The sequence below is a fragment of the Erithacus rubecula genome (assembly GCF_903797595.1).
Source record: "Erithacus rubecula genome assembly, chromosome: 2".
Classification (NCBI taxonomy): Eukaryota; Metazoa; Chordata; class Aves; order Passeriformes; family Muscicapidae; genus Erithacus; species Erithacus rubecula.
The window spans coordinates 74307334-74334415 of record NC_136685.1 but is presented as its reverse complement, the minus strand read 5'-3'; the positions used below and the strand labels follow the sequence as shown (position 1 = coordinate 74334415).

Sequence of the window (27082 nt, the reverse complement as noted above, 5' to 3'; positions counted from 1 at the left end):
GGCACGGAGCGCGGCACCCGCGGCGAGCGGCTCAGGCAGCGCCCGGCAGCTCCGCCGCGGGGGCAGGCAGGGGGCGGCAGCGCCCGCCGCGCCCCCATCGCGGCCCCGCCTCGGGAGAAACGCGGCCCCTCGCGGGGAAGTGCGGAGATGTGATTTCCACTGAGCCGGAGGGAAGCAGCGCTGTCCCGCAGCCCGTCCCGGCCCCGCGACCGAGGGGGGAAACTCGCACCGGGAGCCGCCCCCGGTCCCGCGGCGGCGGAGCGAGCGCCTCTGGCGCGGCCGGTCCCTCCTGGCGCGCCGTAGCGATGCTGCCGGCGCCGCTGCCCTCGGAGGCTGTTCCCAAGATGGCGGCCGCGCGGGCGGCTCTGCGCGGCCGCGCTCCTGCAGCCGGCTAGGGACCCGCTGTCCTCCTGCTGCTCCTGCTCCTCGCTGCAGCCCCGCGCCGCGCACTGGGGCCCGCCGCCATGCCGGCCCCGGTGCATGCATGAGAGACACCGCCGCGCTGCTCTGTGCCGCCGCCGCCGCCATGGAGGAGCCGCCGCCGTCGCCGCCGGCGAGGTCAGTACCCAGCGCTGCGTCGCAGGGAGCTCCGTGCAGGGAGCGGTGCCGGGCGGGGGCTGCGAGCGCCGGGGCCGGGGGTGCACGCTGTGCCGCCCCCGCCCGGCCCCTCGGCGCTGCAGAACCTGCGGCTGCTGCTGCTGCTTCAGCGCTTCTGCAGAGCGCCCACGGAGCCAGAGGTGCTTCGATAAGAAATCTAGTGGCTGCGGCGGGAAAGGCAGTGTTTTGTGGGCGCTTTGCAATTAAAAGCAAATCGTTTGCTTTGCCCCCAGCCTCGCAGCAGCGCGGGCGGGTGTGCCGGGCAGTGGCCGCCCGGCAGTCGGGGTCGGGCCGGAGGCTGCAGAGCGGAGCGGGAGCAGCAGCTGGAGCCCGCGGGAGGCTGACGAGCGTGACCTGTGCTCCTTGACTTGTGAGCTGCAGCGATAAAAGCGCTGCCCTCTTGGAAGGGTGTCTCGTGTTTATGGCAGCCGTGATTAAAATCGGGTTCTCTGGCATACCGGTAAAACAGCAGGGTCATGGAGTGTCGCTGCTGGCAGCATTGCAGTCAATAGTTCTAAGATAGAGTTAAAAAAAAAAAGCCTTCACAAAGAAGTGTTGTGATGCCTCAAAGCTTTCTGCAACTGTTGTCACCTCCTGAATGTGCTGACCTGCAGATTGGCTTTTTGCAAGTCTCCATCTGTGCCCTGCTGAGAGATGGGGATGCAAATTACTTTATGGTTTAGTGTTTCCAGCTGGCTGCAGAAGTATTGCATAAGTCCAGGTTATTAATTCCGTGGCAACTATTTCTCATTTTTAAATAACATCCTGTTGAGGCACTTCACTTCTCACTAGGAGGCATTCAGGAAACTTTTTAAAAAGGCTTGTGTGATCAGTTAGTACTCTAAGGCAGTAGTAAGGCATTGTGTTTCAGGTGTTCTGTGCAAAAAATCTGCTGTCGTGTGGCTGAGAACGTTCTTGAATATTGCGAGCTGCGGTTTTGTACTGATGGAATAAAAAGGAAGTGGTGATGTGCTCCTCTGTGGGTCAAAGCTATGGGGTTGAACAATGCCTTCGAGTTTTCATTAATGTGCATTAATGATTTGTTTTTCTGTCATGAGAATGTCAAAATCAGAAGAGATATAAAATTAGTCAGATTTAACAAATATTGCGAAATACAAATGATATAGGTCAACTGAATTTGTAAGCTTCTAAGTTCCTTTTCAAAGAACTCTTCAAAGACTGATACTGCAAGTTAAGCAGAAAATAATTTATAATAAAGTTTGTAAAACAGCACAACCCTAGACCTGGGCTGCCTTCATGTATAAAAGTAATCTTTGGAGCCTGAGTGGAAAACACCCAGGCATTTCCTGTGCAGGGCCATTTCTGACCTCTGCTGGATTCTGCTTATTACAGGACAGTTTATATGAGTCGGATGTGGGTGTGGATAATGTGGTGACAACTTTACCCAGCAAATGAAAATTGAATTAGCTGTTTCGGGGAGAGCTGGTGGGTGGGAAGGGGATGTCTCAAAACAATTAGGTAGCCTTAATTTCTGTAGGGCAATGCATGTACTCCATCCACTGTGATTCACTTCTGTGTGTTCTCTGTGTCCCAACTTCCCACCTGCTTCTCTGGCTTTATGTAGCATTTGCTTTTACTTAAACCTGATACAAGTAAAGTATCTGAAGCTTTTTCAACCATGATTACTTTTGATTTAAATTTTAGAGTCATCATTAAGTGTTTATTCTTGGGGCTGTGAGGCAGAATCTTGTTGAAATTGGTTTATTTTGCACAGTCTTGGCTGTTTGAAATCCACTTGGTGGCAGATTGCTTTTAATCGTGTTTGTAGAGTGTGAATGTGTTCTTGCAATAAAGAGTTCTGGCTAGTGTTAAATGTATTGCTATAAAGCATTGTTCACAAAGTTTTGTGAAGAATTCACATTTAAGTATCAATCCTTAAAACAAATGGAAAGTTTTTAAGATAAGGTGCTTCAACTTAGATAATTTAGATTGGTAATTAAAACAGATGTGTTTGGTGCTTCTTGCTTTAAATTTCTGAAGCCAGACTTTAGGCATTCCCAAGAATTTTCTGGCTCAAAATGCACTACAGGGGAAAATGAGGCCTTAAGCGTGTCCTTTGTTGGGGCTTTGTCTTTTGTTTGAAGGCACTGCAAAGGCATGAAGAGCCATAGGGCTACCCTGACTTGTGCCTTGATTGCTTGTAGCTCTCTTTTTTCTCCTGGCATATATCCAGTGCAAGGGGTGAAGGAAGGACCAAGGCTGTGAAGAAAGTGGGACAGAATTGTGAATTATGTGCAGGCTTCCTCCTTGCTGGAGAACTTTTCAGTCGTCTGTCTATCAGATTTATTGTCTCTAGGATGACAGTGAATTGGGCTGGCAGTCTGCAGCATCTGTGGTTTGGGGGAAGCCTGAGGTTATGTCATGAATTGTGCTCAAGATATTTTCCTGCTTGCCAAACTATCTTCATGGCTGATAGTATATGAGCAGTGAAAGAGTTTATTGTGTTAACTTATGATCATAGCTTCAGTGGGAAAAATGATTTAAGTATATAGAGCTTTGCCATAGTTTTTTTTTTTTTTTTCCCCATGCATTTAAATGAGGTAAGATGTAATCTCTATTCTACATGTATTGCATTTTCTTGTTTACATGTACAAGATTGGAATGAATGACTGATTGCTCCACCTACGCACAAACACACATGCAGTGCTAGTTGAGATGTCTTTGGCATTTGTAGCAGTAAGGATTAGTCTGTGTTGTGTGGCTGCTTGGGTTGCTTTTATGTTTGTTAATTAGTGCTGTCTGTGTCAAGGTTGGTTTTACTATTATGTAAGCTAGTGATACTGACCTTTGTGGAATGCAAACTGTGCTGTGATGAAAACAAGTCTACTGAATGTAAAGGAAAGCATAAGGGATATGCAGTAATTCTTACTTCAGGGAGCTAATTGGGATTCTTAGAGACTTCTAAAGATTTGGCTTCCATGACAACCATGTTTCTTAAATTATATACAAACCCATAAATTTAAATTATATAAAATTTAAATTATATTCTTAAATTATATACAAAACAATAAATAGATACATATATTTAAAGTGCATCTGAAATAGATTTAGAAGACAATTTTTCATAGTACCAACTCCTAGTCAATAGTGTGTTAACCTCTGTCAGCACAAGAATCTCAGCTTGTTTCTTCGGTTGTGTGGTTGGATTTGCTCTTGTCTACAATACTTGCATTTGCAGAACTGTTACTTTCCTTCAGTTTTATTCTTCTCTCAGATATTAACAGCACTGATGGTACATTTAGTATGTAATTTAATAACTAAATAATTTTAAAATTTTAAAAAATAACTTGGAAGCTTATTTGTTTAAAGAGTTAAAAAGGGTCCTGTGCTCACTCTTGGCTTACTGCAAGCGTAAAGCCAAATGAGAATGTTTGCCTTTAACATCTGAATTTGAGTGTTACTGAATTGTCAAGTGTTCACTTGTGTCCAGTTCAAGAACCCTGTGTGTAAAGTCACATTAATTTGTCATGAAGCCCAGTCAAGTTTATTCTGGAGCCAGACAAGACGGGATGTAACTATTGTACTGATGAATGTCTTACAATCTTAGGGCAGAAGGAGGAAATTTGTTCTGCTCCTTGTGTGTCATGCTGATATTCAGTGGTACTGAGTGTCATGTGCTGCTTTCTAATGTGGTGTAAATGTACAGTTTATTCTGCCCTCAGCTTCGTGCTGCTGGTTTACTTGCTGTTGCCTTTCCTGAGATCAGTATTTGTAAAGGCATTTACCATCCTGGCTGTAGAACATCCATTCAGTTAGTGAGAACAAAGCCACAGTTACTCATGCCTCTATTGCTTCTTGGTCTCACTGGAGAGCTCTCCATGGGCGTGACCACTGAGTTTTTGGGGTGCTCCAAATAGTACAGAGTACTAAAGTCCCATTGCATTGCACAGATTTTCCAAATGTCACAGACATAAAGTTCATCATGCAGTGCTTAGATACCAGATTCCATTGAAAACCTATTTAACTTTTAGTGCTTCACCTTCAGGGTTCTGGTAGACTTTGACTTTATCTAAACGATGAACTGAAACTTTGGGATCATAACCAGCTGTTAGCTTTTTCTTATCTAGGAATGGAATTGTTACAATTATTTTTATCTTTTATCACAGGTCTGTGCATTTCCCAATTTATCACTTTTATATACTGTATGTTTATAGTTGAACCTAGCAGCCTAATGCACTTTTCCTAGTAGTACATAACTTTTCTTGGTGTAGCTTAAGTTTTCCAGAAAGCCCATGCAGATGTGCTAGTACAGATTTTTCATAAATAGTTCTTAATTAAGTATACTTTACTGTATTGATGTGTGGCTTGAGACTTTGGTATCTGATCTGTGCAGATGCCAAGAGCTTAATTGCAGCACTTACCCTTTGGATTGATACTGTACTACAGAGTGCTTAAACATCATTAGTGAGGAAAACATATTTCAGAGATTTTTACTTAAAAAAAAATCAGTTCAAATTCCCAGATATGAGTTAGGATATAGCTGAGGTTGAAAAAGTAGCACTAATGAAGAAGTATATATGGGGTCTGGAATCAATGAATGTTCTAACATTGGTTGTTAAGTGGAGAGAGCTGGATACTAACTGGGCTGGGTGAATCTCCCTTAGTTCCTGTTTCTACAGTTCTAACCTTTGATCCATTTGCAGCCTCACTTGGCAGGCTTAAACATGGATGTGGAAACCTAACAAACCCATGAACACTTTCATACTTTATTGCACATTATACAACCAGAATTAAATAGGCTTTTGTTTTCTTTTGAAATAATATATGGCATAGCTTTCATCAAATAATTTATTGGGGGAAAACTCAGAGTGTAATCTACTGTAAATGCTGTTACATCATGGTTCAAATTTGTATAAAAACTTAAAATAATCCAAGATGGAAAAATTAGTTAAGCCTTCTCTGTTTTCAAATTTGCTAGTAAAAAAGAACAGAAAGTTCTGAGTATTTTTTCTGAGATGAGAACATTAAGAACTGCCAAAACTTTTATAAGAGCTTTATTTAATTTATTTTTTATACTTATTTCTAGTTGATACAACTTGTAGAAGAAAAATTGCTTCCTTAGATCATTTAAATACATCTCAGTAGTGCTTATCACTACTTGCTATAAAAAGATATGGTGAATACTACTTTGCATTCTGCTTAATTTATTCTTGAATCAATGCTTGACAATTTCTTCTTTTTAAAATTTACCATGTTGTTCAAATCAGCCAAAAACCTCACCACTCTTCCAATAGCTTTTGTTAGATTTTTCTTTGACTTTGCCTTTCTGTTGTAAATATAGTAAGCACATATAGAAGCTTCTGCTCAAGAACATAGGATAATTTTGGGAAAAGTGCCAAAGTAGCAATAATATGCAGACCTGCCTCTGGTGGCTTCTAGATCTTGAGAAGGAGAAAATTCTGTTAAAATTTTTCTGTTGAACTAAAATTTACTAGTAGGTACATTAGTGCTGTAAGGAAATTTATAATTGCCTAGTCAGACATGTGCTTGAGGTCTACTGTAGAAATGGTGTGTTCTCACTTGCTGGGTACTTCTGTTCTAATTAAACAGCTTAATTGAGAGTTACCAGGGAAGAAAAGTTGCTGGGAATCAATTGCAGTTTAACTGTTTAGTTCAAAGCTGTACATTGGTCTTTTCACCAGTAATGACTTTCATTTTTTCCTTGGTGATTTCTGCAGAAATAGTGGTGGTTTTGTCACAGTGAAGTCTTGGTCCAAACGACTGTTTGTGTTGCAGCAGAAATACTTGCTTTATATTGCTCCCAGAGCTGATGTGGAATTTATTGTATTTTGTTCTTGACTGTTAGCAGGGTTGTTGTAGTGTAAACCTGTAGTTTTCAGTGGGTGGCACAGGTTTCATACCAGCCTTAAGTGTCTGCATTTGTGCATCCCTGCTACAGGTTAGTTTTCAAAGACAAACAGGTGTAAATAGTGAACAAAGTGGGGCTTTTCAAGGGTTACTGTTATGTCTTGACAATTCACTAATGAAGTTTTAGTGTTTCTGTCTTATTTCTCTGTTCACAATCCCTTGCTCATAGGTTAATTTATAAGAAAACCACTAAAGTGATGTAATCCATCAGTTCTTGGTGGTGAGACCAATATTACCTTAAGCATTCTCCTGCCTAAGTATTTTGCTTTTACCATTGCTGCAAGTAAAAAAAATCTGCATGAATTTTACGTACTCAGCTAAGAATTGCGATTCTCATCTCCTAATGTCTCTCTTGCCCTCCCACAACTAGGAATGTCTGCCACATGAAACTTGGTAGTGTGACATTAAGTACATTTGGCTGCCTAATCAAAATTAAAGTGGCTGAAGTAGGAAAAATCCTGCTAACAAAGGCATTCTAGCTAAGCTGGATTGTTTTGGCAGCACCAGTGAAAAACCAGGGTTGTTTCTTTAACTTATACCTGTATATCTTGGGTGCTGGCAACTTCTGGCAAAATGTCTAGAAAGCAGAAGGGCCAGAGGGTCGTGTGAAATTGCTTCCTGTGCAGCCAGAAGAGAGTGACTGAGGTCACGATTTCACTGAGCACTCAGCAGGTTGCCTTCTTTGCCCTGGTCTCTCTACAAGAGTGTGCCAGGTTCAGGAAGGATGTTGTGGAGGAGCTTGGCTGTCACGTGGGGTGCTCACTTGTGGGTATTGATCTGACAGGCAGATGGTGCATCAAAAAAACTAGTGGGTTTTTCACTGTCAGCTCGGTGATTGAGATCATATGATTGTTACCTTCTGTGCAGAAGGGATGGTGAAAGGGACAGGGATGTGCAGCCTGGGAAGCAAAAGGTGCACTGGAGCAGGTTCTATTTCTTACTGTGTCATCTTACTGTGGCTGTAGTGTTGGTAATTTCTGAGGTTCCTTGCTGTAAAACGTTGTGTGAATAGCCTAACATTTCATAGTTGATTAATTTTTTTTTAAATATTGCTTCCTTTTTTGTGCTCTTACAAGTGTCTCTGCTGTAAGCTGTTTAAATGCAAATTTGGATTCTGTAAGATTTGCATATGTAGACATACTAGATGAAAGATACAAGTGCTTTTTTGCATGTTGTGTCAGGAGTAAAATTACTATCTGCTGTAAGTAAATTCTTTGCTCTCCTTTGCTCCTGTCCAGGTACCAGCTTTTTCCTCCTGGTATGCTGGTTGTGCATTCCTAGGCCACAGAGATAAATGATCACACATCCTGCCTTCCCCTGATTCCTCTGGGAGAAAAAAAAATGTAGCTATGTACAGTTGAATTTGAATTAGAATATTTCTTAAAACTGAATTTGTTATGCTGGTGCTGTATCTTCTTTAAAACATCATTTGAAATTTAAAATTTCCTACCTGTATGTGCTGTGTCGGACTTAAACAGGGTGCATATAGAAAAAAAAATGCAGCTTTATTTGTACATACTGTGTGCAAATTCCTGCTGTGCTGTAATAAAAAAATACAATTTAAAAACCCCAGCAAGATGATTTCCTTGCCTTCTACTGAAGACTTCCTTTTGCTGCACTTAGGGCAGTTTATAGTGAATGCAGTAACATCAAACAAAAAATCAAACAATTTTTGCATTCGCACATGTAGCAGATCTTCAAAAATACCTTATCCAGAGCTGGATTTTTAGTTGCTTCTGCTTTCGGTTCAGCAACCTTTCAGAACCATGTCCATTTATTTTAAGCATACAGCTTCCCTCAGAACATAATTTTTTTTTTAAAAAAAAAGGTTAAAATATAGGGGTGCATGATGCTTTCCTAATGTTGCAACATAGCTCTGGTGTTTACACCAGGCAGCTGTCCTATACTGTAGCAGAAGTTCAGGTTTTTCCATCTTGTTTTGCTGATTAGGTTGTCTAATCGTCAGTCTTTGTTACCCAAGGTTCACTAAACAGACTGTTTAGTAAAGTTCCTTCCTTGTGCTGTCAGTCCAGGACTACCATTACATTCTCTTCTGCAACAAAATGAAACCTAGTACTGCCCCAAAGAAATTGAAACTTCTGATTCCAGAGTTTAATTGTGTGTGGTGTTTAGCAGCACCAACTGAATACTTTGTTTTTCTGTTTTGAAATGTGCAAAGGTGGGTACCTAAAAATTCTGTTTGCTTTTTGCATTACCACAGCTGTTGAGTGATGACAATTCTTGTCAAAATATTGTTTGAAATAGACTCATTGCAGCTTCCTTGAGGGAGAGCTACCTTAACTTTTAACAAGATGTTTGGCAGTATGTGGTGCCTGTGTTTTCTGCTACTTTTGCTGAGTGGGAATGTGCATTACTAAGAATAGACTAATGTAGTTTTGCTTTCCTGCATTAATTATCGAGCTGAATCTGAGTTAAGGATTATATATTTGAAAAATAGACACTTTGCTTTTAAAACAAAGCCACTGAATGTTAAGAGCTTGGTAATTTGGTGGTGGACCCTGTACAGATATTGCAGTTCTTTGTATGAAAATGGCAGGGTGCTGTAAGAAGTGTTGAGAAAGAGCCTCACTTTGAAACTGCAGGAGGCTGTTCACAGCAGCAGTGTCTGGAGTGTGCAGCTTCCAAACCCTTGTGGTGGGTGATGATCCTGGCTCCTGTTTGGCAGCTGCCTCACTCAGATTTCTTGTCATGTGCTTGTAGTCCAGTCTGTTGACCTCTACTGCTCTGATCCCCAACAAACTTTTAAGCTGCATATGGGAGGACAAACAATGGCTGAACCTTAGTTAATTATGTAAGTGCCTGCTTATAAGGAAGGTAGATGATAGAAAGGCAAGAGTAAAAATATGTTCCCTCCATACAACTGTCACAGTTTTTAGGATGTTCTCTCATTAGTGGCTGTTAACAAACTTATATAATGCTTCAGGAAAATGCAAAAGTTTGTACTGGTTAAAAATTGTATTCCTCAGTGTGACTTTAGCCTAATTAATTGTTGCATTTCCATGTGATCCTCAGTGATCTTTTCATCTGTTAATTTATTTTTAGTGATAAATGAATGTATTTTTCCAAAAGTTTTGGCCTTTATCAATAGTGGTGTTTACCAGACTTTTTGCTCCCTGTCCTGTTGCTTCAAATTTCATACCTTGATTTCTGTCCCCCTTCTTATTTTTGTTTGCCTTTGAAAATCTAGAAGAATTATCTTGGTGTTCATGACTGAGCTGGAGTCGTAGATACATTCCCATCACTTTTGCTTAGTTAAAAAAAAAGAAATCCCTTTGTCATCTAGAAGTGTAAATTAAAGAAGTGATATATTCCGTCTTTTTCAGATTCTGGTTGAAATGCACCCTTGTGTAACATACAGAACTTACTTTTTGGAATCATTCTTGGTTTGTTGTTTTTTTTGGGTCCATTTCAGAGCTGTCAAGATGTTTTGCTTTAGTTGTTGTTTTTACCATACTGCTGTTAAAACTTTCCCAATATTTGTGATTAATGCATCCTGACTACAGTCTTTCTTATATTCCAAGGGTGAATTTCTAAGAAGCATTTTTCTCATTAAAATTGAGACTAAGACCTGTAAATAGAATATGAAAATTATGCACTTCTAGTTTACCTTGTAGGGATTTGGTTTATGCTGCTATTGGCAAATAGTAACTGCATTTGTCACATTTCTAGCTTTCGCTTTTTGTGTGTAAGCCTAATTAAGATTTGGATGGTTCTCACTGGCTGTGGTGGAGAAAACCTGCATATCTTGGTAGCTATGAAGAAATTAACCTTGATTAATGTTTCTCAACCCTGGTTGCAAAAGTATTTAGGAACCAACAATTCTGTCTAATAACCAACACTATAATCAGATTCAGGCTTACCAGCATTACGTTTTATAGATTGGCAGATTTAATTAGTCTATGGTTAGTTGATGACAGTAAATAACACACAAACATTACAAATGCTGTGTCAGTAATCTGTAAAAATCAATAACTGATTTTAATACTAGAGTGTTGCTGCTGAAGATCATATGTCTGGTATTGTCTGGATTAGAAAAATTGATCCTAGCAGCTCAAAGGTAATTAGCTGGTTCAGTTCAGAGCTGTATATTTCTTGCATCGTTGTACCATAAGGCTTGCACTGGTGAAACTGAATCATTGTGTTAATTGGCACTGATTTGAGTTCTAAGTTGAGGCATAGTCTTCGCACACAAACCCTAAACGGAGCATGCTGGATTTTTAAAACTTGCTTTGCAACCTGTGCCTTTTTTCTCACTAAGCAGACCAGCCAGCTTTGGTTAGATCATCTCACCAGTTGCTAACAAGATTGGGTCTATTGTTATGAACGAGAGCATGATTGCATGTTTTGTGATACGATTTCAAGTGCTGCATGCTTTGTGATGTCTGCTGGGCTTCTTATCAAAGAACATCTTACTAAATTACCCAGCAAAAATGGTTGAATGTTAAGTAAGTCATACTGGATGCTGCTGTGTAAGTATGTATGTAATTCAGGTGTGAGGTTGCAGGAGAATATGAATGCTTCTGGAACTCATGCCCTCTCATCAGACATAGCAAGAAACAAGCAAGGTAGAATTATGGAATCACTTAGGTTGAAAAAGACCTCAAATATTGAGTCTGACTGTAAAATAACATATGCAAGTCCACCAATGAACCATGTCCTGTACGGGCCATATATACAGATCTTTCAAATGCCTCCAGCAATAGTGACCAAAACAACCTTAAGTTCTTTAGAGATCACTTAATTTGGCTTGGTGGAGAGGTTTGGTTGTTGAGTTCTTAGAAGAAGTTGCTTGCTTTAAACAGAAGGAAAACAGTGTTTTCACTGGTCTTTCCTAGTGAAGTAACTTGTCCTAGTTTAAAACTGCCTTGGAGACCTAACGTGAGTGTTTGCAGGATCTGTTCTGGCAGCCTTCGCAAAGAGCATCAGCACCCCACCCTGTGCCTTGCCAGGCCAGTGAGATCACTGAAAAAATAAGTGGCTCCATAAGCACTGGAACTAATGACTTCTGTTTTATGTGGTTTAGTCTCTTGTGGTTGATCTGTCTTTGGCAAGATCAGAGGGGTGTTCTCTACCTGAAGTGTTTTTTGCAGTAGGGCTGTTTGCAGCTTCTGGTGTCCAAAAAGGTGTAAACTTGAGTTGCACTTTCATGGCTCAGCGCTTACAAGATCCGTTTCTCTTACTCATCCACCTATTTTTACAAGATCTGTAGGAAGAATTGTAAGACTTTTAAAAAATATTTGGACAGTGAGGGTTGGTTAAATTATATTGCTAAGATGCTATAACAGCATGATATCCCAAGGCAAGGAAACCAGACTAAAATTATTGGTGATTTTGTGTGGTTGTCACTGGCCAGATTGTAGGGCACTCCTAAGGCTCCAGGTGGTGCTGCAGTGCCACCTGGATCGTTTTTGTTGGGCAACCAATAAAGTTTATCTGCAGAAGTTGATGAACTTGCCTGCTGCCTTCTCAAAGCTGAAGTAGTAAAGTGAGAAGAGCAGAGTATTTAATGCAGTAAGTGTTCTGTGGCTTTGTAGAGAACATAACAGCTCTGCATGCTAAATATTTATTTTTGTTCATAGCTAAAGGCCAAGAAAAGGTTCAGTATCTGTGTTTTGTTTGTTTTTGTTAACCTTACTGCTGTTCTACTAGCTGGCAATATTCTGACATATTTCTTGCTGCAGTAACTCAGACTCATTTCACTAGGGTATGAGTAACATTCCTTCTCTGCCCTTAAAATAGTAGCAAGTAAAATATAATTTGTGATTCGAGTGAAGTTGAAGTTACCGGATACTGATGCTATCTTGCACTGCTTTAGGCTGACTGTTTCTTTGCCTCAGTATCTTTTACTAGAATCAGGGGTTACTGAGAGTTCTGTAGAGTTGTTATTGGCAGACCTGCTTCAGAAATAAGTGAGGGAATAGAGGGAAGCCATTTCTTTTCTTTCTTCAAAAATGGTGTGTGTTCTTTTCCCTGATACACATTAAAGCAAGAGAATTGCATGTATGATACCACTGGGGAGTGATAGTATTTATTTGTGATATTAATGGCATTAATATTCTTGATGTTAAAATCTGTGAAAAATATTTTCAGATCTAGATAAAAGTTTTGTGAAGGGTGGGAGAGTGATTTTAGAATTTGTCTTTGTGATATGAGGAGTTTAGGGGGTGGAGGATGGAAGGGGTAGACCTTTGCTCTCGTTGCTACTTATTAGGTTGGTCTTGCATGATGTTTGTATGTTTGAACCTTTGTTTATTTCATGCACCTCTTAGTTTAGGCTTGCCACAAGTTTTTTTCAGAAAGAGATACATATATATGTATGTTTACATTGTGTTCTTTTAGTGACACTCTTTCTGTACCATCCCCTTTGTATGTTGCCTATTATTTATTTGATTGGAAACCTATCTTTAGGGATATGAAAAAAACTGAGGTAGATGTGGTAGTAAAATATAGAAAGTTGACTGTGTTTGGGATTCATGGATGAATTAGCTTTATAAAGAGATACTGCAAGTCAAATTCCCTTATCTTGAATGTAATGGTTTATCTTGTTTTCTTCAGGAAAGAGTGCACATCAGGAGATGCGACTTCCAAGATCTCTGAATCCGACCCTGAGGAATTATCAGACGAAGCAGGTGCTGACACTTTCTACGGCGCTTCTCCCCCTAGTACACCCCGCCAGATGAAGCGAATGTCAACAAAGCATCAGAAAAACAATGTCAGCAGACCTGCTGGCCGCTCCACTTCGAAAGGTGGGTGTGGTGTCTGGGTTTGTTTCCTAAAATGCCTGTTGTTGCCTGGTGGAGGGGTTATACAGAAGGTGGAGCTGGATACTGAGGTACAATGAAACAACAGGAGGCAGCTGTCGTGAAATGCAACAGGAGAAAACTCTTGGGTATTAGAAGAAAAAATTTGCTATGAGTGCTTAAACAAAGAAGTTTACCAGAGGGTTTGTCCGCTTGTGGAATCTCTGTCTTTGGAGATTTCTAAAACAGGACTGGTTAAGATCATGAACAGGCTAAACTAGTTTTGAAATAAACTTGGTTTTGAGCAGAAAGTTGGAAAAAATAACTTTCAGAAGTATCGTTTAATCACTTTTTTTACCTTCGATTCTGTGATCTGTACTAATGGTGTAGTTGCTTTTCTGCTCAGTTTGCATATTTGGAAACACTTCACAGGCTATTTACTGTATAGTGCAGTTTCCAGTGATTATTCTTTACTCTTTTATGTCAGTGAAGCACTTAAAGTGTAGTTACTCCTGCTTGCTTCTGATGTTTCAGTATAAAGAGATAATGGGAGAAAACCCATACTTGTTCAGTTTTTCCTAATGTTGCTAAATAATGGTACCAAATAATAAAACCTTTTAGCTTAAAGTGATGTTTTTGTTATTGTTGAAATTGCACGGGTGTAAAAAGCTATTTAAGATAGTATGTTCATTGTTTTCATACAGAATACATACAGAAACTAGGTTTTTGTGGATTTTTTGTTTGTTTATTTAACATATTTTTAAACAAATAACAAACTCTGTCATACAATTATTTGCCAATTATGGCAGCTTGACTATTGCCAGTTAATGTTTTGGAAGCAATTTAAAAAATTGCTTCACATGAAACAAGAAAATATTAGAGTGCACAGCAAGGATAACATTCTTGAGGTAAAATGTAGTGAAGAAGGAGGTAAATTGTTTGGAGTGACTAAGGTAATATATTCAATTCTTTGGTTGTGTAGGGCTGTGAAATGCAAGTTCATAATAAAAGAAGGGCCAGTACAAACATTTTCCAAAGCTTCTGTTTCCCTTTCACTTCATGCAACCTCAAAATAACGTCACTGGAGAGAACATTCAACAAAATACCTCTTCCTTATATGAAATGACAGAGAAATCTTGTTACTCTTGCCAGTTAACTGTAGGCATTGGAATTATTAAGCCTCCTTAACTTTGCTAAAAGGTGCATTTAAAAGCCAGTAAAATTCTTCTGTTGCAACAATAGTTCTATTTTAACCCACTTTAGAGTGGTTATGTAAACTTTTCTTGATTTTGGTTTTTTTTGTTTTTTTTTTTTTTTTTGTTTCTTTATGCGCTTTAAAAAGAGTTTCTAAACAGAGACATTGTGATACTAAAGAAATATAATGTATTATATTTCATTGTTAGTCTTTGCTTGTGAACAAGTGTAAGATTGATACTTTTATGAGAAACAAGGAGTTGTTGTTTATCTTGCTTACAGATTTTGAGTTTTTGGAGCAAGATCTTTCTATTTGTGAGGGGAACGGTTCTTACTTCTGGCATGATAATATCCTATTCTTTGTTATCATTAATATCTTAAAATATGTTTGTGTTTTTTTTTTCTGATTAATTGGATGGTGTTGTGTAAAGTCTTTTTCTGGAAAGTTCATAGGGTTTTTTTGTTTGTTTGTTTTAAACTTTGCCCTTGTGTACCATCTCAGAACAGTTATTTTGTATTATGAAGAGGAAAAAAAAGAAAGCCACTCGAAAAACCTTGTGGGGTAGTTTGCTGAATGTGTATGCATGTGTTCTTACTGAGATTGAATTGTTATATTTAAGTAAGAGAATTCATTCAGGGGTTGGTTTGATGTAACTAATCACTTAAAGTAAATTTGGAATATCTTAAATCTTACTTTCAAACATCTGAAAAGTTATCTTTATTTAGACAACTGAAAAAATTTTGGGAATGAAGGGCTTGGCTTACTTGTGCCTACTTGTTTAATTTCTGTCACACTAAGTTCCTTACAACTTGCATTTAGTATCCAAACATAAATCGATGCAATAATCTGTTTAGTTTCTGAATTGTTTCTGCTGTAGCTGAAGTTCTGTGGTGCTCACATTTTTCTAAGCTAAATCCATTTCAGAGGTGCCTGTGTCTCCTGAGCTCTATGAATGCTTGCTTACTTACTGAAGTGTTAGCTACTCCACTTACTATGTAACAGCAGTACCTTTTTAGTATAAAATTTTTGCAGTTTTTTACTTGAAAGAGAGCCACTGTTCACCCTGCTTTCCTACCCCCATCATGTTCTTCACATGCATTTTGTTGTATTTTCTTTTAATGACCTGTTTGAGATCTCAGACTCCATCACATACTCCCTCTCATCAACTGATAGTGGCTTAGTTGCAAAACCCCCTGCCCTTTGTAGCATTAAAAATAATCATCTCAAAGTTTGTTAGTCCAGCTGAACTTTTTTTGCAAGTTGATTGAAATCTATATATATGCATATGCAATATTTATGTGCATTGCAATACTGCAATACAGTTATAGCATTAATATTAACTTATTACAGGACTGTCAGGTGTATTTGAGTCATTAGTGCTATTTGATGAGAGGATTTTGAAACAATTTGTAGGTTATTGTGCCTGGGCTTTGTTAAGAATGATGAACTTTCAAGTTTTATGGCTTTTTGGATGTCTAATAATGAATAATTCTAAACTTAACCTTTCTTTCAATGTGTTTCGGTGGTGTGGGGAATCTGAAGATTGATGATAAAGGAGAATGACATGTTAAAAATACAAACTTCAGGGGTCTAGAGATTCTCCTGTCTTGAATGTAAGTTAAGAAAGTGATCTTCACATGTAATAGGATTTTAATTTATTTTGCAAGGCCACCAAAATCTTCAACATCGAAGTGCTGCTTGAAGTTGATTCATTTCTAATCTACTTAAAGTTTGTGTGAAGTGGGTGTGTGTTTCATCTCTGTCAAGCTCCACTTTGTCTGCTTGCTGCCCGTGCAAAATGCCCCTTCCTGTGTTTTGCCTGGCCTGGCTCTGTGCTCAGTGAAAATAGACAAAGTATTTGGCTGTTGTTTGGAACTACTGGACTTTAGTGGTTTGCATACAGGTGATTCTCTTCTGCCTTCCACCACTTCTGAGAGAGAGAATCACTCTTTCCATGCCAAGCAGTTCCTCCTATTTTGATCTGCAAAGCCTAGACTGATGTGCTTTTCACAGTTTTGCAGGAAAGTGTTGAGGTTTGCTGCTCCTGAGGAGAGAACAGGAAGCAAGGAGATTGTGCCTTTAGGTGGGGCTGTAGTCCATAGTAAGGAAGAAAACAAATGTTTGTTTGTTGTGACAGTGGGGAGATAGGCTCAAGGTGCTAAAGCAGTGTATTCAGATGAAAGAGGGGTTTGCAGAACCAAGATCAGCCTTCCCAAGTGGCAGGATTGGTACATTCAACCTAAATTTCAAAATCTGTATGTACTCCAGCTTTTATGAAATTGCACGTGCAGTTGAATCTCTTTAATTGATGCTATAATAATGCTTTGTTGCATTTCGAGTTTTTGTTTGGGATGTTCTGTGACAAATGTATGTAAAATGAGCTTGGAAACTATTATTTTCCTTTTGATCATACTCAGTTCTCAGTAGATGCCATACTCAAGATGAGAATTCTCTGAGATCCTTTCACCAAAAGAGATAAAGCAAGAGGAAAAGAAAAAGTAATTTGGTTTAGTGCATACTAGTGGTAACTTCTAACAATAAGACTACATTTTACTTCTATTCGTCCTTATTTTGTTTTATTGATATTAAACATTTTTATGCTCAACCTAAGAAAAGTGATTGGGAACTGAGTTGAAAAATGCTTGTTCTTGTTGCTGCTGTCACATTCTTTTTTCTTTACTTACAGAAAAGATGAATGTGCCATCTCAGTCTTTGCATAAAGACAGTGGGAAAACCATTGAGAATGTGGAGGAGCACAGCTATAAGCAAGGGAAAAAGATCAGAGATGCCCTAAGGACAACAGAACGAGATCACAAGAAAAATGTGCAGTGTTCATTTATGTTAGATTCAGTTGGTGGGTCTCTGCCAAAAAAAACAATTCCAGATGTTGATCTCAATAAGCCTTACCTCAGTCTTGGCTGTAGCCATGCTAAGCTTCCAGTCTCTGTGCCCATGCCAATCCCCAGAACTACACGCCAGACTTCTAGGACTGATTGCCCGGCAGACCGGTTAAAATTCTTTGAAACCCTGCGGCTTTTGTTAAAACTTACCTCAGTCTCGAAGAAAAAGGACAGGGAACAAAGAGGACAGGAAAACACCTCCTCTGTCTGGTTGAACCGATCCAATGAACTGATCTGGCTGGAGCTGCAGGCTTGGCATGCTGGCCGGAGCATTAATGACCAAGACCTCTATCTCTATGCAGCCCGTCAAGCTATCCCCGATATCATCAATGAAATCCTCACCTTCAAAGTGGACTATGGAAGCTTCTCCTCTGTAAAAAATGGAGCTAGTCTCAATGGTACTTCAGGAGAAGGAGTTTGCAAATCAACACATGGAACTAGTGCTTTGGTTTACTCGAGTTACCATGAACACCTCCATCGCCAGCGGGTCTCATTTGAGCAGGTAAAGCGAATAATGGAGCTGCTGGAGTACATAGAAGCACTTTATCCATCTCTGCAGGCTCTTCAAAAGGACTATGAAAAGTATGCTGCAAAGGACTTCCAAGATAGGGTGCAGGCACTCTGTCTGTGGTTAAATATTACAAAAGACTTAAACCAGAAACTAAGGATTATGGGAACTGTATTGGGCATCAAAAATCTTTCTGACATTGGCTGGCCAGTGTTTGAAATTCCTTCTCCTCGACTGTCTAAGGACAATGATCCAGATGATGAAGACATTGATAGGGAAACAGAAGTAAAGGAATCCTCAGGAACATGCACAGAGGAGAGTGATGGTGAAGAACAAATCTCTGAGGAGAACGTTGAGGAACTTAGACAAGCCATCAAGAACAATTTTACTAATAAGCCAAATTTTGACTTTCAGGACCATTTTTCAAGGAGGCTTGATAGGCTTGAATCTGAGGATGACTCTACTTCCTGGGTTATTCCAGAATGCAGTACTGAGGGAAGCTGCAGCCAACACTGTTTGACCTCTATTTACAGGCCGTTTGTTGATAAAGCACTGAAGCAGATGGGGTTGAGGAAACTGATTTTGAGACTGCACAAACTAATGCATGGTTCATTGCAAAGGGCCCGTATGGCGTTGGTAAGGAGTGATCACCAGCTGGAGGTAGGTTACTTGTGTAAATGGGTAACAGGAGTACCTCCTTGCTGTGTTGTTCTTAACTGAAAATGTAGGAATTGGGATCTTAGGAACATTTTGGTTGCTTAGTTGGTTTTTGAAAAAAAAATGTATATTATGGTTAAGAGCCCAGTTCTCCTTCCACGGAAATGAATCTTTCATTTGACTGAATTTGTGTGAAGCCCAAGCTTCATACTCTGTTCTTGTTTGTACTTGAAATGACATTTTTGTGATTAACATCTTTATTCATTATATTTTCTAATGTCTAAATCAACAAGTCAGAAAAATAACTGCGGAAAATCAGGCACAACACTTGAATTGTGAGAAAAATCAGCTATGGAGGTGGTAGTTTTTCTTGTCTTCAAGACTGGATGTTTTTCTGCAATACATTCTTTATAAAAATGTCACTGTAGTTTTTTTTGGTGCTCTTTCTCATCTACATAAGTGAAGCACTATGGTGGCACATTATGCTTGAGGAGAGGGGGGATAAATAAATGGGCTCAACCTTGAAATCTATGAGAAAAAGTCGTGTTAGTGTGTAGCATTCTTTAGCTGGCTTTTAGCTTAATTAATGTTTTTCTCTGAGTCATTTTATATTCTTAATTAAGAATGACTGTGAGTTAATAAAACAAATGTAGGAATTAAGCAGTCAGTGAAGGACAGTAGTTTCAGTTTAAGATATGGTCACTAATTCTTTCAAGGCAGAGTATTGTTTCTTAGTATAAACTGTTATCTAATTTGTAAGCATCTTTTTGCTAGGAGAAGTTGGTGGTAAGGGTTACTTGCTCTCCTTGGTAAAGTGGCACTGTGACTTCTGGACAAAGGCATCTCTTAGCCAACATGCCTATTCTGATACAGATACCATATGTGGTCTTTAAAACATTGCAGATCTCTTAATGTTGATTGCCACATTTGCAGAAGGAACAAGAATTGTGATCTTCCTTAGAGGTCATTTTTTTAGGATGAATAAATTTATAAATATAAAGCTATTTGATTTTGAAAGCTTTTATTTGTACTGCTACTAGTGTAGATATTACTGTAGAAATTAAGTTATTTATATATATATAAATATATACTATGCTTATATAATAAATATATATATATATATATATATAATAAAAATTATAAAGACATATTTTTATTTATTCTTGAATTGGTTTCAGCTTGTCTTTTAGAAAATTTGCTTTAAAACTGAGTGAACATTTTGTTAGTCAAGTGCCTAAGCAAAACTTGCAGGTATCTTGTTGTAGTAACCAAAAGCACCCCCAAACCACTTACACTTAGAAAGTTCAGATTAATATATAGGTTGAAATAAAATTTTAAAAAATTAAGTAAACAAGACATAATTTGGGGGTATTGAAGATAGATTTTGAATATATTTTTGAAACTGCTGAGTATCTCAGAAGTTTTGACTGCATAAGGGTTTTTAAAACAAGTTAATGAAACATTAGGTAGCTAGAGTTTTTGCTGCAGCTTCACATAATTAAACTTTCTGCTGTAGTGTTGGATGACCTGTATAAGATGTAAGGTTAATCTTTTATCCCTTCTCTACCCTTGTGACTACATAAATGTTCATTTTCAGTAACTACTATCTTTTCTTTGGAATATTATTCTCTTTTAAGAAATGGATTTTAGTAAAGGTGAACGTTATAAATTGTAAACTTCTTTCCTGCACCAACATTTAAAGAAATTCACCAGAAAAAAAACCAACTCTTTGTCAGAATTGTGGTACATACTGCAGCAAAAGATAGCTTTGTACTAAAATGGAAGAGATGGGTTTCAATTGCTTGGTCATTGCACCTGACAATACTTTGAATGTAGTGTCTTTTTTTTTTTGAGTGCAGTTCAGTTTGATATTTGTATGTGGACAGAGTTGTTAGTATTCTGTTAATCTTTATCATTTCTGTTACTTTTGTAACTTGACTTTGTGTTTATATGTATACTTACACTTCTAAGTCTCTGGACATACTTTTGTTTCTATTGTTGCTTAAACAGTGTCTAAAACACATCTAAAATGTGCTTTCTGTATTCTTCCACTGCATACATTTTAATGCTCATTTCATCCTAAATATGTGTAAATCTTTATACATGTCCCTCGTCTTAGTGTTTTGTAAAACATATTTGATTCCTCTATAGGCTCTGATACTTTTAACAGGGCTCTAGGCATTGTAGAGTCCATTCTGTGTATAAGTCATGTAATTTCATTATTTGGTAAAGATGGATAATATTTCTAACTTTAGTGTATAAAATCGGATGTTATTTTAATAGGATGTGTTTAAGTTTGTGTACTGTTTGATGTTTATTCAACTGGCTTCACTTTTGAGTGTTTTTGTATGATCTCAATAAACAGCTTAGAGTTTTTCTTGAGGTTTTTATAAGGAGTATTTGAAACATTTCAGATTTGGCCTGCAGAAGATTAGGATTAGTCAGATTGAACAGTAGAAGTTTAGGTGTATAGTACTAAGCCCTAATGTAATTTACTGTTATCCTTAATGCTGGAAAAGGATATACAAATTTATTCAATTTTACTGTGTTATTTTTGCTCATAGACTAGTTCTTTAATATTTTTATAAGAACTGAATTTCTCCAAACTATATTTGCATCACTGTGAGAGGATTGTATTTCTTAAATTTTTTTGTTGTACTCTGGAAGTGCAGTATTTAATGATCTGTTTGTTAATCAAAACTCCTTGTATAAAAATCTTTAGCTCTGGTGCTATTCTGGTGCTATATGTTCCTCTTAAAGAGATGTTCCATCTAAGAAGATATGTTTTTAAATATGTGTTTCAATTTTCTGCTAGATTACGAGCTTAAAAGGTTTTCTAAACTTTCTAGGCAGTAGTTTTATAATTTATCATTATCATACTCTAATTACTGGTAGTGTTTTTCTCCCTTTTGTAGTGATGATATTTAAATTTGGCTGAGGAAAAACGCAGAAAATGCTAGTTATGCCTACTATGTGAATGAAGGATATTCAGATGTCATAGTTAGCAGCTGAGAAATGAGAACAAGAATAAAAGAAACTTAATCTGAAACATATCTTATCCTTCAATGATGACCAGTCTGTTGCTATCTTTAGGAGCTACACATACTCTTCAGTCCAATTTTTCTTTCTAAATTAAATCCCAGAGTACCTCCATGTACAGCTTTGCTTTGAATGTTATCACAAGGTATATAGTTTAGATTTCTAAGTTGTTTATTTCATAGAGTCTCAATTTTACCTAATTAGAAAAGTAATTTTATTTAAATGGAATCTTACTGTAAATGAAAATTATTATTAAAAAAAACCCAAACAAAACAAAAATCCCCAAAACAACAACCAGCTTGATGTCTATATTTCATCTTCCTTTTTTAAACAGTTTAAATTTAAACTCTACCAAAATTCAAAACTCACTTTTTCAGAACTTTGGGTTAGGTTAGCTGTGACATTTCTTCTAATATTGCATTAATTTACAATGTAGAGTTTTATGTCAATATATGCATTATGTATTTGAAAAGGAGTGAGGTTAGGTACCTGATGTAGCTTAGTGTACACTTATTTTTCTAGGTAATGTCATAACAGAAACATATTCTGTTCATTCCCAATCTTCCATAGTTATTTTTCCTCAGTCCTATGATCCTTAAAAGAGAAAAAGAAGACTTTTAGCTTTAAAAGTTCCCCAGTGATTTAAACTTGGAATTTGTGTGGTTGACTTGCTAGCTAATAGACTGTTACCTTTTAGAAATACTTTTGTGCATGCTACTTTAAACAAATCCAAAATCCTAAAGACTTTTAAGGATCTTTTTCATGATACCTATTTTTTGTTACAGTTTTCAGAATTCCCAGATCCCATGTTATGTTCAGATTATGTGCAGTTACTAAATTTCCCACCTTGTTGTGAGCAAAAATGCAGTGGTGTGTCATGGGAGGAGTTGAAATCCATGGATTTGCCATCTTTTGAACCTGCATTCTTAGTTCTCTGCCGAGTCCTGCTCAATGTTATCCATGAGTGTCTCAAGCTGAGGCTGGAACAAAGACCTGCTGGGGAACCATCTCTTTTGAGTATTAAACAGGTTTGCTTCAATTGCTTTTTAAATATATATTTCCTGTTTGAACTATTTTGCCATTTCATTATAATATGGTGCGAGTTTAAAGAGGATTAGTGTAAGAAATTACAATGTATAATTATGTAATAATTTTTGTAAATAGTCTTGTTTTTCATATGGGGATCTGCTTTTAAATAACTGTTTATGTATAGCTCTCTGATTTAGGCTTCCATAACAAAATTGCTGATTAAAAATATTAGCCAACGAAAGTAAACAGTATTGGTTTCATTTGTGTTATAAGCTATATAATCCTCTCTACCACATCTTCCTCTGTTTGGGTTTCTTAGGCAATATAAGTAGTTTTAAGGGTCTGTACTTTTCTTTTTTTTGTGATTTGATTTTTTTCTCTTGTCAATGTAAGGCATCTGCTAACTTGCAGTAATCACATAGTGAAAGTTAAAGTGAAACAAAAGTTTAAGTGAAATAAAAAAAAACCTTCCCCAGCCTATTGTTTTATTTTCTGTGGGCAGTGACCCAAGATTGTCAGTCCTGTCACTGGTTGAGAATATTGTATAAGGATCTGTTTTCTGGAGGCTATCAAGTGCAATGAAAGCTGTTTAGATAAATGCCAGTTCTCAAAGTATAGTTCATAACCAAGTGCATTCATCCAATCTCCCTGCATCCTGGCAAGCATAACCAACCCGGGGTTTTATCAGATGATCTCTAAGGGTAAACATCTAAATAAGCTCTTGGACTGATTATGGTCTCACATTCCAGTTATTTGCTGCTCCAAAATCCATTGCTATGTTACTTTGTGGTCCCAAATAAATTTGTCCTCTCTTCCTTTCCCCCGTACGCTCTCCCTTGCTCTCCCCATTGATTGAAGCCAACAATTTCAACCATAGCAGTCATAGAGTAATACAGAGCATACTCTGCTGTTAAGTACAGTATATCCTTCAGAGAGAGGGGTGATTTTGTTTTTTGCCCCCTTAACATTTTGTGTGCTCCTTGTGGACTCCAAGTTAAGTAAAAATTACACTTTTCTCGTGGAAAACAATGTGTGTACCAGACTTTTTGGGTGGTGGATACTGCCTTACTAATGACATTGAAAAAATGAATTCAACTCAGCAAATGCTTCCTTTCCCACACAATATTTCTGAATAGGCAAAGGACCTGTGGAGAATGTTTCACAAATAGGTCTGTTTGTTTCCTGAATAATTATAATTTCTAAAATCTTGAGCAAGCTCAAAGGAAGAGTCCAAGAATCTTGCAAGTTCACAGAGTGTTATTCTGCAAGTTCACAGAGTGTTGCAGAATTACAGAGAAGACTGGATTACAAATACTCTGGTCCAACCTTCTGGAAGCTGGGTCCTACAATTAAATTGTTCCCCAGATTAGGTTGTTATATTGTCATACCAGAGAATTGCCAACATGTTGAGGGAGGTGATCCTGCTCCTCTACTCAAGCCCTAGTGAGGTGCACTGACCTCTAGTTCTGAGCTCCTCAGTACAAGAGAGACATGGAGCTCCTGGAGTGGGCCCAGTGGAGGATAAAGATGGTTAGGGACCTGGAACATGTCTCCTGTAAAGAAAGGCTGAGGGAATCGGGCCTGTTCAGCCTTGAGAAGAGATAGCTGAGAGGGGACTTCATTAAGGTCCTGTGTCACACTTTGTAGCCATCAGAAGCTGACCATATGAAATACAATCAATCCAGCTATCTTTAGTTATGCTGCTCTCCTTGCCGCTGGGCAAGGATGCAGAACTTTTGCACAATTCAAGACAGCTGGGCCATCTTAAATGCAGACATAAAATTTTTCAATTCTTTCATGGTATTATTCAGGAAGGAGAGCTGGTGCTGCAGTACAGCATTCTGGAGGTGGCACTGCTCCATTTCCTTCTAGATAGGCTGTTATGCATTGGCTTTCTCTGCATTGAGGGCCAAAGCCAGGTGCTTTACTCTTTTACTTCTCTTTGCAGCTGCGCTCAAGGCATTGGAAATCTGTGATTAAATTCCCCTTGCATATTCTCTTTTCAAGGCTGAACAAACCCAATCCCTGAATTGTTCTTTGTATGCAAGTAGCACAGCACAGTCTGTTTTTTGTAGTGATTGATGTAGTGAATCTTACTTGAGGCACTGAGACCTTTAAGAGTCTCTTGTTTTTTGGTACCATTTGAAATATGTAGCAGTGCTGTGTGAATGCATCAGGTATGCTAGTCTTGTTATTCAGTTTTTCAAGGTGACATTACATTTTTGTATTACTAGCAAGTCAATTGTATTAAAAAAATCTGATTTTCAGTAAAAACGAAAAGGACACTAACACAGATTATATGCCTTTTACAATGTGCCTTTTCTCCTGTCCTGTCTTGCTGCCTTCTTCCTTTTTGTCCATGTTTCACTTTCAGTACTAGCTTTAGTAATCCTGATAATTCTGTGTTATTGGAGAGAGCTGTTCTCCTTTAATGGCAGTTTATTTCTTGGACAGTTCAGGATGGTTCTCAGATTCAGCATTCGTGTTGAGAGGTGGATGTGTGTGTGTGCATATGGGTTTTTTCTGTTTGATTGATAAATTTGCTATTGTTTGTCTTGCCCCGCCTGCTTTGAGAAAATAATTTATTGTATAAACTACGTAAACAAAAAGCAACCTATCATAGCAACCCATAGTGATAAAATGTTCAGTTTAAGCCATATATTCTTTCATGTACTCATTATACACCAAAATTTTGGCCACTGCCTCGTGAATTTCAGTTTTAAAAGTTGACACTAAGATTAGCTCTACTGTTTTTTTTGTAAATCCTATATTCTGTTACTCAATAGTATACCTCTGTAAAAGAGTATTATTTAAATAAACTCAATTTTTAATGAAGTTTTACAAGTTTACCTTGGAATGCACATTCACTGAAGGGGAAAAAAACCCCATAGGTTAACACAAAGTACACCAGATGTGATTGACTGAAGAAGATTAATTTTAAAGTTTCTGACATGTTAGGGATATAAAAACGTCTTTTTGGATTTCCACCTTATAAAAATATAACTTCTTTAACCCTTTTTTTTTCACCTAACTTGATATATTTTAAACTGTGGAGTTCAGACTATTATCCTTGTTTCCTCTGCACATCAAGGAGCACAACATAATGTGTTCTGGCCTGTACAGGATTCCAAGCATTCTTGTATGTTTTCTGCTTTCATGCCATTATAATTTCTCATACATTGAGTCCACTATATTTGTATATTGCTTACCAGGAGAGCCATTATGGAAGACTTTAAAAAGCAGATTAATCAGCCAGCAATTCCATTCCCTCTGACCCTCAGAAAAGATAGGGATTGTCAAACCTGGAGGCTGATGATGATTTCAGAATACACACTTAGCACTTGAAGGGCTTCTGAAAGAAAAGCATTTGTTAGTGTTGGTTTGAAATATTCCTTGCTCGTTGTGAGCTCCTGTACCTGTGGTTGTGCGTGTCTCTTGAAATAGATAAGACTAAGTTTTTAGGAAGAGGTGACAGCTCTTCCAAAGAAAGAAAGCTCTTGCTTCTTCAATTGAAAAGAGAACTTTCCTTATGCTAGCTGTGCCCAGGGAAGCCACAAAAAACCACTACCTGTTTTCAAGTCTAGTATGGATTTTGGAATTGAGGGCACAGGAGATTGACAGTGAATTAACTGTAGTAAAACATTTCTCTAAGCATATGTTAAACACATTGCATATTTTTCCTGACTTGCTTCCATAGAAAGTAGTGATTTCATGACTTGGAGCCCTTTTGCCCCTTTCTAAACTCATTATCCAGTAAGCTGCTTGCTGTGGCATTTTGTGGGGGGTAAGTGAAACATCTGCCTCCATCTCCATTTACACTGATGTGGCAAATAATGGGATTGCAATTAAGTAATCCTGGAAAACTAGTGACATCTTCACTGCAATTGTGTAGAGCAACTCTTTGTTTCAAAAAGCTGTAGAAAAAGCTGTGGCAAACTAACACTTAGACAAACTGGGCTGACAGGGAGTGAATTTAAGAGTAATGTTTTGACTGATGGCAGTTTTGGGATTTTTCTTTTGCAGCTAGTAAGAGAGTGTAAAGAAGTCCTGAAGGGTGGACTCTTAATGAAGCAATATTACCAGTTCATGTTACGGGAAGTGTTAGATGATTTACAAAAGATTGATTGCAACATTGATTCTTTTGAAGAGGATCTGCATAAAATGTTAATGGTAAGTTTCAAAAAGGAGAGTTCAAGTGTATTAATATGAATACTGCTAATAGAAATCTGTTATCCTTTTTAGGGATGGTTGCCTTTTTTTTTTCTTTCCCTTCTTTGATACAAATATATTATTTTAATGGACTTATAAAGGTAAGACAGAAACCAGTGCTGTTTTAGCAGTGTTTTCACTTTCCATGATTCTATGGTCTTGGCATTTTTACAGTGTAGTCTGAAGATACTTGAAACCATTAGAAAGTATCTTAACCATTTTTGAGGAGGTGTATTATGGATTATTGAACTGAAACAAATTGCAGATAATTTTTTGCAGTCAATATAATCCTGAAGGG

At 38.1% G+C, this 27082-nt stretch overlaps 1 protein-coding gene across 7 annotated transcripts in view; it reads left to right on the top strand.

The window, feature by feature from the left end:
- The window catches only part of MAP3K4 (mitogen-activated protein kinase kinase kinase 4), an 87709-nt gene that overhangs the window by 24001 nt on the left and 36626 nt on the right, over positions 1-27082 (top strand). For 2 of the 7 annotated variants that reach the window (XR_013777818.1, XR_013777819.1), the window contains exons 1-5: positions 110-558; positions 13063-13253; positions 17129-18510; positions 22332-22574; positions 26599-26745. Coding sequence is in view for 5 of the 7 variants with exons in the window: in XM_079333444.1 (XP_079189570.1) it covers positions 485-558; positions 13063-13253; positions 17129-18510; positions 22332-22574; positions 26599-26745 (2037 nt within the window). In the remaining 2 variants the exon portion in view is untranslated. Of the gene's footprint in view, positions 1-109; positions 559-13062; positions 13254-17128; positions 18511-22331; positions 22575-26598; positions 26746-27082 lie in introns of those variants that run through there. The other 5 variants (XM_079333445.1, XM_079333447.1, XM_079333444.1 and 2 more) reach the window with 4 other exon arrangements.